The following is a 15,161-nucleotide window of genomic DNA, read 5'->3' as shown; positions in this document are numbered from 1 at the left end:
TCTGCCTCAAACTGTATTACTAAGTCTGCAACTGCCCCTAGACTTGCTTGCTTTTCTAGAGTTTCCTCCCTCCTAACACTTTTGGGTAGTTATTTCTCACCCTAAACAAACATGTCCGTCCATTTTAAAGTTCCCAAGGGTAAGAAACGTTGCTTTAAGGATAAGTTTCCCCTCCCTTCAGAAAGCAGACTCAATAGACATTTGGCCTACTCAGAAACCCCTTATCTCATTCCACAATCCTCTCTCCTTTATAACTTAACATATGCAATAGATAAAAAAACACAGAGAGATAGCTAGGAACTCTCTACCTTTTAAGTTATTTTTTTTCTTTCTAGTTATCTTTTACTTCCTTCTTTTCTCCTCTTATATTACTTTTTCTAGCTTATATAACAGTTAGTAATATAGAAGCATCCAGATATTCCATTGACATTCTTGTCATCAGTTCAAAAGGGATATGGTGGTTTTTCATTTTCCTCCAACGTGCCCGCTCTGAAGATTGCACTAGCCAAACTCAGACTGCCTTCTCTTTTACCATTCATCAGTAAAAGTATTTTTCACTTCAGTTTCAGTGTGTCTGCTTTCAACTCTCTATTAACTATAATAATAAGGTAGTATAATAATTTTTAAAACCTATAGTAAAGAAAATATGTACTCAGGTTTTCAGATTTTGTATCCTTAGCTAGTAACCTTGATATTTCAATAAGTAGTCTACATACAGTTTGTGTAGTCATGTAAATCAGTTATAATTGTTGGAACAACTGAATAATCATTAGTAACACACATACTGATTGGTATGAGGAGGTATTAAGTTATACATTTGAAAAACCTAAGACCATCATTTGGGGACAAAATCTGAAGAACCTTAAAGTAAAAATACCCTTCATACTGCATAAGTTCCATGGCAAGTTCAGATAGATTGATTGAGAGAGTTCTGTACAAAGGAGAAAAATATTTGTGAGAAGCAACACATGTCCGCGCACACACAAACACACACACATACAAATGACTTTCTGATTATAATGAAGCTGATTGTTGGAGTTTGGAGTTGAGGCTGTAGTTCGAAGATGAAATCACTTTTTTCCCCTCGAATGAAATCAGGTTTTTGTTCAACTAACTCACATAGCTGCTCTGGGTGGGAGGCAGAGTCTTATCAAGAAGCAAATACTAAAATTAAAAGCTGCTCTTTCCTTACCACTAGTCTTTTTACAACCCAAGAGCTATGACTAGCTGAATTTGCAAGGATCAGTAGCAGTTTTGGACAAAACACTCTCCTTCCCAATCATGACATTTTGCATAAATGTCAAAAGAGTCATTTTGTCTGTCTCCTGCTTTTATCACTGCTGCTTAACTGAAACACTTTCCAGCACTCTGCAGCTCAGGAGAAAGAGATCAGAATGAGAACTTCATGAAAGCCTAAGGATCCAGACAGAGTGGATCATGATTGGTAGATTCCTCCCTAGAGAAATAGAAGTCTCTTCCCTCACTCTCTTTATCCATGCCTCAACCAAAGTCAATGTCCACTGTAATGTACACATTACTGGGAATGAAAATCATAGGCAACCACATCAAAACAAATTAAAACATTTATTAAAAATAATTATATTTTATTAATAGTAGCATTCCCAGATTGTTGAATAATAACTCAATAATCTTTTCACTGCTTAGGTAATTAACATGATTTGATTGAAAAAAAACCCTCTTCTTATAATCATGAGAGATAAATGTGAACTCCTTGATGAACCATAGCTCAATCACTGCTTGTCATCAAGTAATGGAGAAAACTAGAACAATGCTGAAAAATCATCCTCATTCTAATTTTGTGTGGAATACAAAGGGTGAGGGAGGAAGAAGTCACATTTTTTATAATTCATTTTCTCTCCTTTACTCCTTCTCCTCCTCTTCCTCCTCCTCCTCCTCAAAGAGCTTGCATATTTTCTTTTCAGTAAACAATTACCACCTGGCTGTGCAGGTTCAAGTGATCCTTATTTAGTGAGAAGGAAGAGTATGCAAGCTTATTTTACTGCTTGTATGTACATTCATCAAACACAGTGATAAGATGACTTTCCCATACTCTGGCATGAAGGAGAGTGAAAGGAAGGAAGACAACTTACTGCTTTCCTTTTTTCTTGGGAAAAAATGGCTGTGCATTCTTTCAGGTTTTATGAGAGCTCTATTACTCCTTCTTAGTAAATATGTCTGATCAGGCAACACTACATTTATTTTTTAAAATGTTTACAAATGCTGTTCTTTTTCCCTCAGGCAGCTTCTATTCATCTACAACACTGGAAATTAAAAGTAGGATGTTAAAATGTTATACCTAGTTCTACAATACATATCTGAGTCTTGTATATGTCACTGAAAATTGGTTTGATGTAGTAATTAAAAGTACTCTGCTAGAAACAAGGAGACTATGAGTTCAAATCCCATTTTAGGCATGAAGCCAGCTATGTGACCTTGGGCCAGGCCTTCTCGCTCAGCCCTTGGATGCAGTAAGAGGCAAACAACTTCCATAATCTTACCAAGAAAACCAAAAGGGTTTGTCCAGGCAGTCATTAGGAGTCAAGACTGACTCAAAAGTGCAAGAAAATAAGTGTTACTATGTATCCAGTGATTATTTGGTAGTTAATAAGATGCCTGTGAATATATTAGTAGATCTAAGTAAGTTGGAAAGAGTTGGAAAGTCAGACAAGAGAGTTTTTACATCTACAGGTGGCTCTTGTTTAAGAACCAATCACTCAGTGACCTTTCAAACATATGACTACGCTGAATATTGTATGACCACTCCTGAAGGCCATTAGTGGCCTCATGGTTATATCATTGTGATTTGTGATCTTCCCCTTTTAGCTTCAAATAAGCAAATCAACAGGGAAGTTGGCAAGAAGTAACAAGTCACAGCCAAGTGAGGTCCTTGCTTAATAACCCACATAGTCCTCATTTAACAACAATAACCAGGAGAACTATAACTGCCCTTGCCAAGTAGCATATTATATGTTTTTTTTTTCTATTTATGACCATGTTGTATAACAATGGAGCTTCTGTATCTAATTAGCATTGTTAAGTGAGGACTACCTGTATTCTATTTCTCATTAGCTTCTTTCTGCTACTATGTTGGCTGAATGGACAGGAATTGTGTAAGAATAAGGGCAGAACAGCACAGAGTAGATGAAGGCATATTTCAGAAGGGTTACTGTGGTGACAAAGGAGCTGAAGGGATGCAGTTGCCCCAGTGTGAATTTCATTGAATCTGTATTTTAATCTCCAACCATCCCTTTAAAGCATCTGCAATTTTTGTTTTTTCAAACAACCTACAGAGGCATATAAGAACTGTAGTAGAAGTATACGTGCTCTTTAAAATATGGATTTTCAGAGCAGAAAAACAACAGTCATTAAAAACAGCCAGTTTATACTAATTTAGATTATCAGATCCTGTTATTTTGGTATGAAAACAAAAATTGTCAATGCTATTCCACATAAGAAACTACTTCAAATAATCCAACAAGACTACACCACCTGGTATAGTGCATACATGTGCAATCAATCATACACTTTAATATGCTGTAGCTACAGTTAATATTTCTATCTTTTATCAAAACTAAACCAAACGTCTCCAAAGAAAACTGCAATTTTTTTGCATAATAAAACATTCAATCTCTATAAAATTTTGTATATACTTTACAAGTACATGAGAGATCGTTACTATGTTTCTTGTTAGCTTCTGCATTAGTTTTCTTAGATTAGGAAGGCCCTGTACATAAATTGAATAAACGTTGAGATCTAACTGGAAATCCAGGGAAAATAACCTATAGTAAAATGAAATTTCAACATTATTGAAGGCTAATCTATTTATTCCAAGTGTTTCCATTTATTAAGACCAGTTTTCACTGAAGTTTTCTTATTAGACTAAGAAGTGTTCTTGCATCCAAACAGTATTTCACCAATTGCATCAGGCTCTGCACTAGAATCTAGGAATGCTTAACCTTGTTTCTGAATGTTTCTCAAAACAACAGTGTTTATTTAAGAGTACACTGAATGTTATGGTTGAAGAAAGCTAACATGACGTCCACAAACATGGGTATTAACACCCATGTTAATACTGAATTGGATTTCAATATTTATGCTTCAGATGATGTAATTAACCAAAAAAAGCATTTGCCAGTATAATAAACATTCAATATTTTTATATATGGATATATGCCATGATACTTCCAATTTCAGTTTCTAATTCTGAAGTTTTCTTTTAAAAAGCTGATGATGAGGTGAAAACAACTTCATTTATTATTATAAATGTGTGACTTATACTCAAACAAACAACCCATGTAAATAATTTCATTTGCTTCAGGGAGTTGAAATAGTTTCTGTTAATACTTTTTTCTGCACATCATCAATTTGCTTTTGATTCATATTTCTTCTATTGTCACTGTAAGCTTACTTGTTGTTTTTTCTTTCCTTTTCTTCATGCTGTCGTTTAGAGCCCTACAGAGAGACAAGTATGGGAGTAAAGCTAAACATTGCATATCAAATGTAATTTTTTTAGTTCACTTTTTAATGCATCATATATCAGTGATGTACATATTTAAAACAATTCATCTCTCACAATACAGAATCAAGAATAATAAGCCATATTTTATAACTATATACAGATAATAGATATGTTGTGTCTGTTTCATTTTGTTTTTCATCCAGTATGTTTAGTTTTGTGTAACTGTATATGAGAATGACATTTCTTTTTAATTAATAATATTTTTGTCTGCAAAGTCATACTGTTTTCTTGCTGTGGCACATTTCATGAGAACTGCATTTCATTTTCAATGCAAGGCAATATTTTATTTTCCTCAAATATATAAAAATGATAACTTCCAGCTAATAATTGTATGCTTTTGCTGAAAAAGCAAGCAGCAATGCCTTAATGGGTAGGCATAACCAGTCTGGAGTCATCCACTAATCTTTGCAATCTCCAACCATTATGTGGATTGTTAATATGAATTTAAACTATAAAAAAATGAATGATTTTGTTCTGCATCTGTAATGGCTATTTTTCACTCATATTTTTTGTCTATATGAAACACAGATACTACATATAACACCCAAATTTCAGTATATTAAAATAAGCCTGAAAACAGGGAGGGGGGGAGACCTTGGGGAAAAACATACTTAAGAACAGAAAAATTGCAAGGTCTACATGTAATGACACTTCCCAGTCCACAGGGCTTCACAGATGCAGATTGAATTCATTGTTTTCAGAAACTTTGTCTTCTGAAAGTGAAAGGCCAACAAATGGCCAGCAATTTACTTCAATAAAACAATGCTGGTTTAGCCTTGTCTGCTCTTTCTGGCAATAGCATCTGAATTAATAGAAAAATGTGAACCCTTTGCATGTCTCATCTTTTGCATGCATTTAAAAGATTATAATATTAGAGATACTCAGATGGATCATGAGTGCCTGAAGACTGTTAGTTATTCTAAATAAGGGTTATCGCCCAAAACCCTGCAGTGAGGTACTTTTTGGGTACTTCCAACTCCAGCTATTTGAGAAGTGTGTTGATTTACATAATTGAGGGAACCAAACAGAAACAATATCACAATACTTGGGATCAGCTAAAGAAAAGGAGTTAGTTTTTGAATGTCATAGTGCTTGCCCTACTGTTAAAAAGAAGAAAAGCATGTTTTTTGTGTTGTATGACAAAAACCCTGTTTGCAGTATGTTGCTGTCTAAAAATGCCATCAGCTAGGAACTCAGTTACTTTGCATCCCCCAGGAAAGTGTGAAGATGCAGCTGGACATGCTAGGACAAAGCAACAGGGCTTATGCTCCAGTTAAAAATACCAAAGCTTCAAATCTCAGTCATTAGTAAAAATTAACGCAAAGAAGAGAAAACATCTAATGTAATACATCTGGATATTTGCTATAGTTGTCTGCCACCTGTTGGAAGCCAGGCAGAAGAAAGACTACTATGGTAGTATTGGTCAGTGTTTCTCAACCTATGCAACATTATTATGTATGGACTACAACTCCCAGCCACCAATTTACAGTGTAACTTTCTCAGTGAACATTAAAGTTGGAAAAAATAGTTTTCCCAAGGAGGGTTTCTTAAACTGAAAATATACATTGATCTAAACCAAATTCCCCCAAAGTGGTCAGTTAGCTTCTGACAGATAGCAAAATTCCTCCCACCACTTTTTTGCCAACCTGCCCACCCTATCTAAATACCTGCACTTGCTCCATAGTATCTGCCCACAACACTCACCATCCATAGGTCTTGCCCAGTAGCCCCCTTGCCTGGGACTCCCACCTCTTCCCATGTCATCACATGAGATCCTCAGTTAATAACCCATGCAGACCAGGCAGGGGTGGGCTTCAAAAATTTCAGCAACGGGTTCTCTGCCCAGTTGCTGAGTAAGCATGGCCATGGTGGGCATGGTCTCCTACACCACGGCAGTGGGCATTTTCACCTTCCCCAGGCTCTGAGACTTTCCTCGAGCCTCTGGGAAGGTGAAAACGGCTTCCCTCAGGCTCCAGAGGCCCTCTGAAGGCCGTTTCCGGAGGCTCATTTTTCCCCCTCCCTGAGCCTATGTACAGGCCCTGTACTTATCTCACATCCAAAATGGGCCACTTGGAGACTCCTGGGTGGGAAGGGGAGGAGTGGGGGGGGGGCAGCCAGTGGTGGGATTTTGATTTGCCTTTATAACTTGAGGACTACCTATAAAACTACCAGTAGTGGGATACGACCGTTACGCCCCGTTACAGGCATACCTGTGCCTGCTGGGAGCACCAGGTACCATTCTGGTATGGTGCTCCAGAGGGCTCACCCACCCGCCAGCCCTCCGTACTTGTATTTGAGCTGATCAGGGCTTCCGCCACACGCATGGAGCGTACGGCACTTGCGCAATGGTCCACTGAGCAGCTGGAGCGTTGCAGAGCATCGCGGGCAGTAAGCATGCATGTGGTGGACACCCGGCCCTGTTGCACCGTACCGATTGCAATGGGATCCGGAACCCACCACTGAGGACTACCTACTATGTTTCTCCACCCCTCTCCACCCCCCAAATCAGTTAGGTGCAGTCATTTTGAGCTTGACACTAAACTGCTATATGGAATCCTCCATTCAGCCTTCTTGGCAGTGATGCCAAAGTGGCTTGCCATTGTCTTCTTATATAGCCCTAGTATTTCATCTTAACTTCCCACCCAACTGGGTTAGACTTGTGTAGCTTCTGAGCCAGATCAGCCACATGCTGCCACAACTGAGTTTAGGACCATTTGTTGTTCAATCGCTAAGTAATGTCTGACTCTTTGCAATCCCATGGACCATAGCACATTAGCCCCCCCCTTTTCCGATGTCTTCTGGAGTTTGCCCAAATTCATGTCAATGGTGCTATCTAACTATATTTTCCTCTGCCATTCTCTTTTCTTCATTCATCAATCTTCAATCTTTCCCAACATCAGGGTCTTTTCCAATGATTCCTCTCTTCTCATTTGGTGGCCAAAGTATTTGAGCTTTAGTTTCAGCATCTGTCCTTCCAAAGAACAATCAGGGTTGATTTTCTTTAGCATTGACTACAGAATAACATAGCTGGAAAGGATCTTGGTAGTCTTCTAGTCCAATCACCTGCTCAAGCAGGGAACCCTATACGATTTCAGATAGTTCAAATAGTTGTCCAGTCTCTTCCTAAAAACCTCCAGTGTTAGAGAATCCACAACTTATGGAGGCAATCATTCCACTGATTAATTGTTCTGTCAGGAAATTTCTCCTTAGTTCTAGGTTGCTTCTCTTCTTGATTAGTTTCCATCCATTGCTTCTTCCTTATTTCAACTTGCATGCCTAATCTGCATTTTACAGCATTCTTTTTAATAGGTTGGAGTGCAGTTAAGCAGTTCTGCTTTCTCCCTGCTGCTCACCACCTTCTTGTCATTTTCTCCCATTAATGCAGAGTTCCCCAACCTTTCTAATTTTTCTGACTATTGGTGGAGGAGGTGATGGTTCTGTGAGAGCGGCAGGCAAGCATGCATGCACATAACTCTATTTGTGCAAGTGGTGGGCACACGCACCCGCCACTCACACAAATGCAGCATGCATGCACACGCCTGCCCACTGCTTGCACAAGTGGGGATGCACGAACATGTGCGCTTGCTCATCACTTCCATAGCCCAGTTCCAAACAGCTCAAGGCCTGGTGGTGGGCCACAGCCTGGGAGTTGGAGACCCCTGCATTAATGGAGCAATCGTTTCATTGACTTTTTTTTGTGTTTTACACGTTGAAAGAAGCTTATATTTGTTATTTTTGACTTTTGTTGAAAGCCTTAGTTCATTGTTAGCCTCAGCTTTCCTGATTTTATTTTCACAGGTTCACGCTGTTTGCTGATATTCTACTTTAAGTTGTTTGCTCCTCTTTCCACTTTTTATACTTGTCCTTTTTGTTTTTCAGTTTATCAAAGAATTCTTTTTGCAGCCATACTTGTTTCTTTTGAGATTTCTTATTTTTCTTCTTCATTGGAATTGTGCTGGACTGGGATTTTATCATCTCACTTTTCAAAATTTTCCAAGATTCTTTGATTGTTTTTCCCTTGAGAATTCTCATCCATGGAATCCTTTTGAAACTCTCCTTAAGTTTATTGAAGTCAGCTATTTTGAAGTCCAAGACTTTAGTTTGACTTTGTTCTATTGCTTGGGTTTGCATAGTGTTGAATTCCAATATTTCATGGTCACTCTCTGCCAAGGTTCCTGTAACTTCAACACCTTCTATCATTTCATGTCTGTTAATGAGGATTAAGTCCAGTATGACTGACCCTCTAGTTTCCTTCTCTGTGTTTTGGAAAACAAAGTTCTGTGCTAGGGTTGTCATGAATCTATTTAATCTTCCACTAGAGTTTGTCTCCCAATTCATGTCAGGATAGTTAAAGTCCCCCATTATTATTGTGGTATGCTTCCTGCACACCTTGGTTAACTGATAGCAAAAATTTCATCTATTTCCTCTGTTTGATTGGGTGGCCTGTAGTATACACCTATGGCAATGTCGTTCTTTTTTACTTTTATATTGAAATGTATTCAAGATAGTTTTCATCATTGTTCTGCTGTATTTCTGTAGAGATATAGGTCTGTTTCTTTTAAACAATTTAACTCCCTCTAACTGTATATTCTATTCATGGGTTTCATCCTGATTTGATCTGATCCACTTGCAGTCCAAGGGAAGAGTCTTCTCCAACACCACAATTCAACAGCATCAATTCTTCGGCACTCAGCCTTCTTTATGGTTAGGATCATTTAATACTCTACATATTTATTGAGAAGGACCTGGAAGCCTTTCTTTCCTAAACAGGGTGGATACTAGGGAACGGCATGCATCCAAAGAGCCTTTTTTTTAACACCCAGCGTATTTTGGAAGGCAGGCCTAACCTTAAAGCTCAGTGACATAAAGCAGCCAAAGAACTGATAAGACTAGCTGGCCCAGGTAGTGATTATCTTGACTACTAAAGTGACCTGCTCCCTGCCCTGATGATCTCATTATAATTATTGTCCTGGGAAGTGTATCCTCATGGACACTTCTCACCAAACTCATCAGAAGACCCTTCCCAAGGATCTGGAGATCCTTGTCTAGAACTAGCTACTGGGAAATTTGCCTGGGAGGGAGAATAAGGACCACAAACAGCAGGAAGACTAGAGGATTTTCCTTGCATCTCAAACAAAGATGGTAAGCTCTTTTAGACAACTGCTTTTGGGAAGGATTCTATGGGATTCTGGGTGCCTTCCCCAATGCTTTTACATAAACTAACATTGCCTTAGCTACCTTATCAGGTAGACTCAGCCACCCAAACTTGGTCCACTCTATTTCTTTTTTTTTATTCCTGATTAGTAAATACAAATGAAATAATTGATTGAAAGACTGTTATTTAAGAGCATAGCTGAAGTGGGCAATTAATTGAAGATGAATCAATTTGAGTTGATTTTGAGTGCAGTTGTAAATTAGAGGAACAGATTAGCTGGGGTTGATTTGAATTATCATCATGATTACACCAACCAAGTATTTCAGACTGTTAATATGATCACATATGCTTATATTTTTAGCTACGGTATATAATCTGGTGATAAAGCTCTATAGGTAGGTTTTGTTGTATTACAATATTCCAAGACTGCAGCAATAGTAAATGGAGTATGATGAGAGGGAGTGGGAAAACATTCTCCGTGTTCATAATTATAGTACATATCTGTGTTACATATCTGCTATTAATTCCAGAATATAAATTAGTTATCAGGGGCATTATGATTTCATTCAAAAAACTAACATGAGAGGAAGAATTAAAGTCACTCCTCCCAGTGCTACTTCCCATATCTCAATCCTTTTTGTCATCCATTGGCACATCCCCCCTTTGCTCTAAAACAAAAACAGTAGAGAATCAAGAGACAGGTTTCTTGGCATTCTACCTGCCTCACGTTTAAGAAATGCAATAAACATGTGATAGTTCATAATATTTAGGAACTTTGTATGCCTTAATTTGTGAATGGGAAGAAAGTAGATCTGGATCTTCTGATAGATCTCTGGGTTAGATTGCTGAAGTGTCAAACATTTAATATTTTAACAGTAGCAGTTACAAAATTATTAATCTACTCAAATAATATAGCTGGTATGAAAACATGTATGCTAACTAGGACAGGATTTTAGTATGGAAGATTTCTTATCCCACTTCACCACTGGTATTCTAACCCAATTTCTGTACTCATTGTTTATCCTTTACAACAGGCTCAGATTCAGTTTCTCAAAATTCTAGGGGGAGGGGAATGAGCTGAAGTCTGCCTATCACGGCCTTACTACTTCTTTGATTATATTTGATGTGCCTAACAATCATAATTAGATAGTCTGAACTGCCAATGCTTAGTTCATTTAGAATAAAATGGGGAAATGTATGGCCGTCTAGATGTAGGACTATAATTCCCATATTTAAAGTTTTATTTTCAATATTCAATATATAAGATGAATAAGTTGCAATTAAATATGTATAACACACAGTTGTTGCTAATCAATAAGAAATTACGTTTTGGGATTAGAGTCTAGCTTGAAAAAAATAGCCCCAGAGCCCAAGAATCCTTCTTGAATCCCAGCTGTTTCTGAATCTCTAGATGGTAATGGTGGCAGTTACGCATTTCTAGAATTTGTCCCCTATATCAGTTATGGCCATTTTGAACCAGTTAGATTAGTCCATATTTAGTCAAGCTTTGGTTCTATCACAGTTAGACTACTTCAGTGTAGCCTATATGGAACTAACTTTAAAGAGTATCCAGATACTTCAACTGCAGCAGTTAAGATGTTAATTAGTATGCAATAACATCATGTATGCTTTAAAATATAAAACAGATACTATGGAACACACAGGCATATAGGCTCATCTCTTTAAAGCATCTTTATCTTTTTTTGAAGCTTCACTACCAGCCTGAAAAATTATATAGCTGCCAGACTTACGTATCTGTTCATTTCAAAGCATACAGAGCCCTAGAATTAATTTAGGCCTATCGTGAAAGACCTGTAGTTGCCAGTTGTTTTTTCAGCACAGTTAAATTGGTTTTATCTCTAAAAATGTTAAGAGCAAGACTCTCTAAAGGAGTGTCTTTTTCAGTATGAAAGTGAGCAGGCATTGAGATTCGCAAGCAAGGCTACTGTTTTTAATGCCCCATTTGTTAAGCACAAAACAAAATATCTTTATTTGTATCAATCCGTTTCTTTTAATTGTTTTTAACTCCCATTCCTTTAGTCTACAAGAAAAGAATCAAGCTCTTTCTCTTCAACCAGGCCTTTTGAGTTCACATAATAATAATTTCAAGTTTTTTAAATTGGATTTCAATTGTTTGTACTTTACATGTTGACTTTTTAGCCATCTACAGTGTACTATGGAAGAAAAACAATTAACAAATTGAAACAATAATTAATGGATAAGATTTAAATCCACATTTTCCATGTTTTGAAACCCAATATAATTTATTTTCTCTTTATTCCCTTTTTTATACAATTACTGTATATTGCAACCAACAGTATATTATTGTTTCTTAGGACAATAGCCATGCAAATCAAGAGTATATACAAATACTTTTTGGTACAAATCAAATTTTCTTGTGTGATATTTTTCAGAGGGGCTTCTGAACAATGCCAGGGATACAAGTGTCATGGATACTCTACCACTGAATGGTAACCACGGCAATAGCTACAGCATTGCTAGCAGTGAGTACTTGAGCAACTGTGTGCAAATAATTGACCATAGCTATAACCACAGTGAGACTGCCTTAGAGAAAAAGATTCTGAAAGAACTCACTTCCAATTATATACCTTCCTACCTGAACAAACATGAATGTTCTAATGAACAAAGTAGGAATCTGATGAACAAATTTGTCAATAATCTTGGCAGTGGAAGTGACGATGCCATTGTTCTCGATGACGTCACCTTGTTTAACCAGGAGGAGAACCTGGGCTTAGAACTCATTCATGAGGAATCAGATGCCCCACTGTTACCCCCAAGGGCATATTCTGCAGAGAACCACCAGCCTCACCATTATAGCAAAAGACGGATTCCACAAGACAACAGTGAAAGTTTTTTTCCCTTGCTAACCAATGAGCACACAGAAGATCTCCAGTCACCGAATAGGGATTCTCTTTACACTAGTATGCCTGCTCTGGCCAGCATGTCAGGCACAGAAAGTGTCAACACCAGCACTCAGACCGATCCCCCATCAACTAAAGGTGGCGATGGCGATGATGTGTACTACAAGAGTATGCCAAACCTGGGCTCCAGGAACCATATCCAACAGCTACACACTTACTATCAGTTGGGGCGGGGCAGTAGTGATGGATTTATAGTTCCACCAAACAAGGATGGGACCCTGACAGAAGAAACCTTGAAAGGACCAGCTCACTTGGTCACTAGTCTATAGAACACTAAGTAAACATTTTAATAAAACAAATGCTCCCTGTACAACATCTGGATTATTGTCTGGATTTAAATCAAAGCAGTGGTAATATTGTGTGTTCTCCTACTCCATATTGTTCTAAACAACCAACAGTTCTCATAACTTTTTAATGGAATTGATAGGCCCATGAAGGAAAAAAGGCTAACTGCCTGTTGTTCCCCCTCACTCAACACATACACTGGCGTCACGTCAGAGAGACCCTATGCTAATGAATGAGATACAAAAGGAAGTGGTCCATTGTGTGGCCTTCTCACATTATACTGTATTTGTTTAAGCATCTTTGGGTGCTGTCTTAGTACCAAGGACCTGACTTACAAAAGGCCAAACATGCATTTGAAACTACTAGCAATGATGCGTCTAGATTGGAGTGCTGCACAAAACAGAAGCAAAAATAGCAAAACTGTTTATTCTGAATCTGTATCACATAATAGTTTGGGGTTTTGGTTTTTGGTTTTTGGTTTTTTTTTTGTGTATGTGTGTCTCTCTTTCTCTCTCTCACCACTTAATTTAGCCAAAGCTCACTGAACTGTGGAGCAAACAACATCTAATGAAATAGAAAGAAAGTTGGTAATTGTATGCTACATGGTATATTTTTATGTTTTTCTGTATTAACTGATGATAATTCTAATGACAGAAAAAATGGAACAGTTCCTATGTAATGTACAGATACTAGCATTGCACATATAGTCTACTCTTTGTTCCGCCAAAACTTGCGTCCCTGTTAATGTGGTGGAAAAAAAAAACTTTTTCTGTTGTGCTGGTCTTGCAAGTTTGTCTACCAGTAGAAACAATTCTTTTCATGTATTCTTTATTTGGCCTTTCCCCACCCCTCTATCTCTCTCATTTTAAAAAAAATCATTGAGTAAACAAAGTAATGATTCTTTAATTTTGGGTTATGTGATATCACATTCTGTGTTTGTGTGTGTGTTTGTGTGTCAGTATGCAATATACATAAATATGCATATAGACACAGATAAACATCCACACAATATACACCGTTTCTTCTATCTACGGATTTGCCAACAGTTTCTTTTTTTCAGATTAGAAACTTGACCCACGTGTGTTTCCAGGGCACAATTGATGAGATGCAGCAGCCTTTGTGGTCATCAGTCCCTTCACCAAGGCATTATGTCCCTTCCAGTAGCTGGGATTTCATAATGGGACTTATGCAGATGAACATAATGCCTTTACAGGAGTCAAAATCTAACCTCAGGCTAGGAACTTTCACTGCGATGGTTTGAAAAACTGCTTCATAGCAAAGATATTTTTAAAAGCCTATTTTGAAGTGGTAAAAAAATATATACAAACCCTTCCATTATTTTTCCTAACAGGAAATGTATTTATTTGACAAGATTTAAAGTAATGTAGACCTTCCCAGGAGGTAAATTAGCAGCACAGATTTTACTCTTTTTTTTTAATTTATGATGCATTTTGTATGGTCACCCAGTTGAATGACCTCATTACTAATATTTGTTGTAACAGTGAAATTTGTTTGCCAACCAATAAACAACTGATTAAGATTTAGAAGGCACTGTATATATGTCCTGTACAATCAGTCTCTTCTGATTTATCTCCCTTTCTATCTTTAGCAAAGAATATTAGTTCTTTTAGTGCTGAAGGTAGCTATACAAATGAAAGGATTACTCAGCACAGACTGATGTAGAGAAGGAAATAAACCAGGTATCTAAACTTGTGGGGCAGGCATAAAAAGGAAGGGCCTGGGGTTTAGCTGGGGACATGCTGACTTTAGCTTTAGCTAAAAAGAGGAGCTATTTTTTTTACATACATTTTTCTACCATATTTATACTGTATGTAGCATTTACTGTTTGATGGATCTTTGTAGATCATACCAGCCCATAACATAGTGGCATGAAACAATCCCTGTGCACCTTTTATGTAGCGGTTTTGAAGAGTTAATTCCAACAGATAACAGAAGGCCCTTAACTCCACTACTGATAATATGTGAGTACTGTAGGGCACTCCTGGGGTGATCTGTGAATGCAGAATTCATGTTTGCAGTTGTGGATAACAGCAATAGCCCTTATGATACTCACAGGTGACAAAACTGGGAATTAACTCAGTCTTCCTGTTACAGCTACCCAGAATACTAGAACAGGATGTAGTACAGGTAGTCCTCGACTTACAACAGTTCATTTAGTGACCAAAGTTACAACGGCACTGAAAAAAGAGAATTATGATCATTGTTCACACTTATGATT

The 15,161-nt window shown here is 37.6% G+C and overlaps 1 protein-coding gene across 1 annotated transcript in view; it reads left to right on the top strand.

The window, feature by feature from the left end:
• ADGRL3 (adhesion G protein-coupled receptor L3) overlaps positions 1-14,600 on the top strand; it is a 453,165-nt gene extending 438,565 nt beyond the window's left edge. Inside the window, 1 exon segment of the mRNA XM_032213192.1 lies at positions 12,110-14,600. Within this exon segment, the coding sequence (XP_032069083.1) occupies positions 12,110-12,906 (797 nt within the window). The 3' untranslated portion in view covers positions 12,907-14,600.
• Positions 14,601-15,161: the final 561 nt, after the last annotated feature.

Source organism: Thamnophis elegans, chromosome 3, assembly GCF_009769535.1.
Source record: "Thamnophis elegans isolate rThaEle1 chromosome 3, rThaEle1.pri, whole genome shotgun sequence".
Lineage (NCBI taxonomy): Eukaryota > Metazoa > Chordata > Lepidosauria > Squamata > Colubridae > Thamnophis > Thamnophis elegans.
The sequence above is the reverse complement of the archived record's forward strand: the minus strand, read 5'-3'. Positions and strand labels throughout refer to the sequence as shown.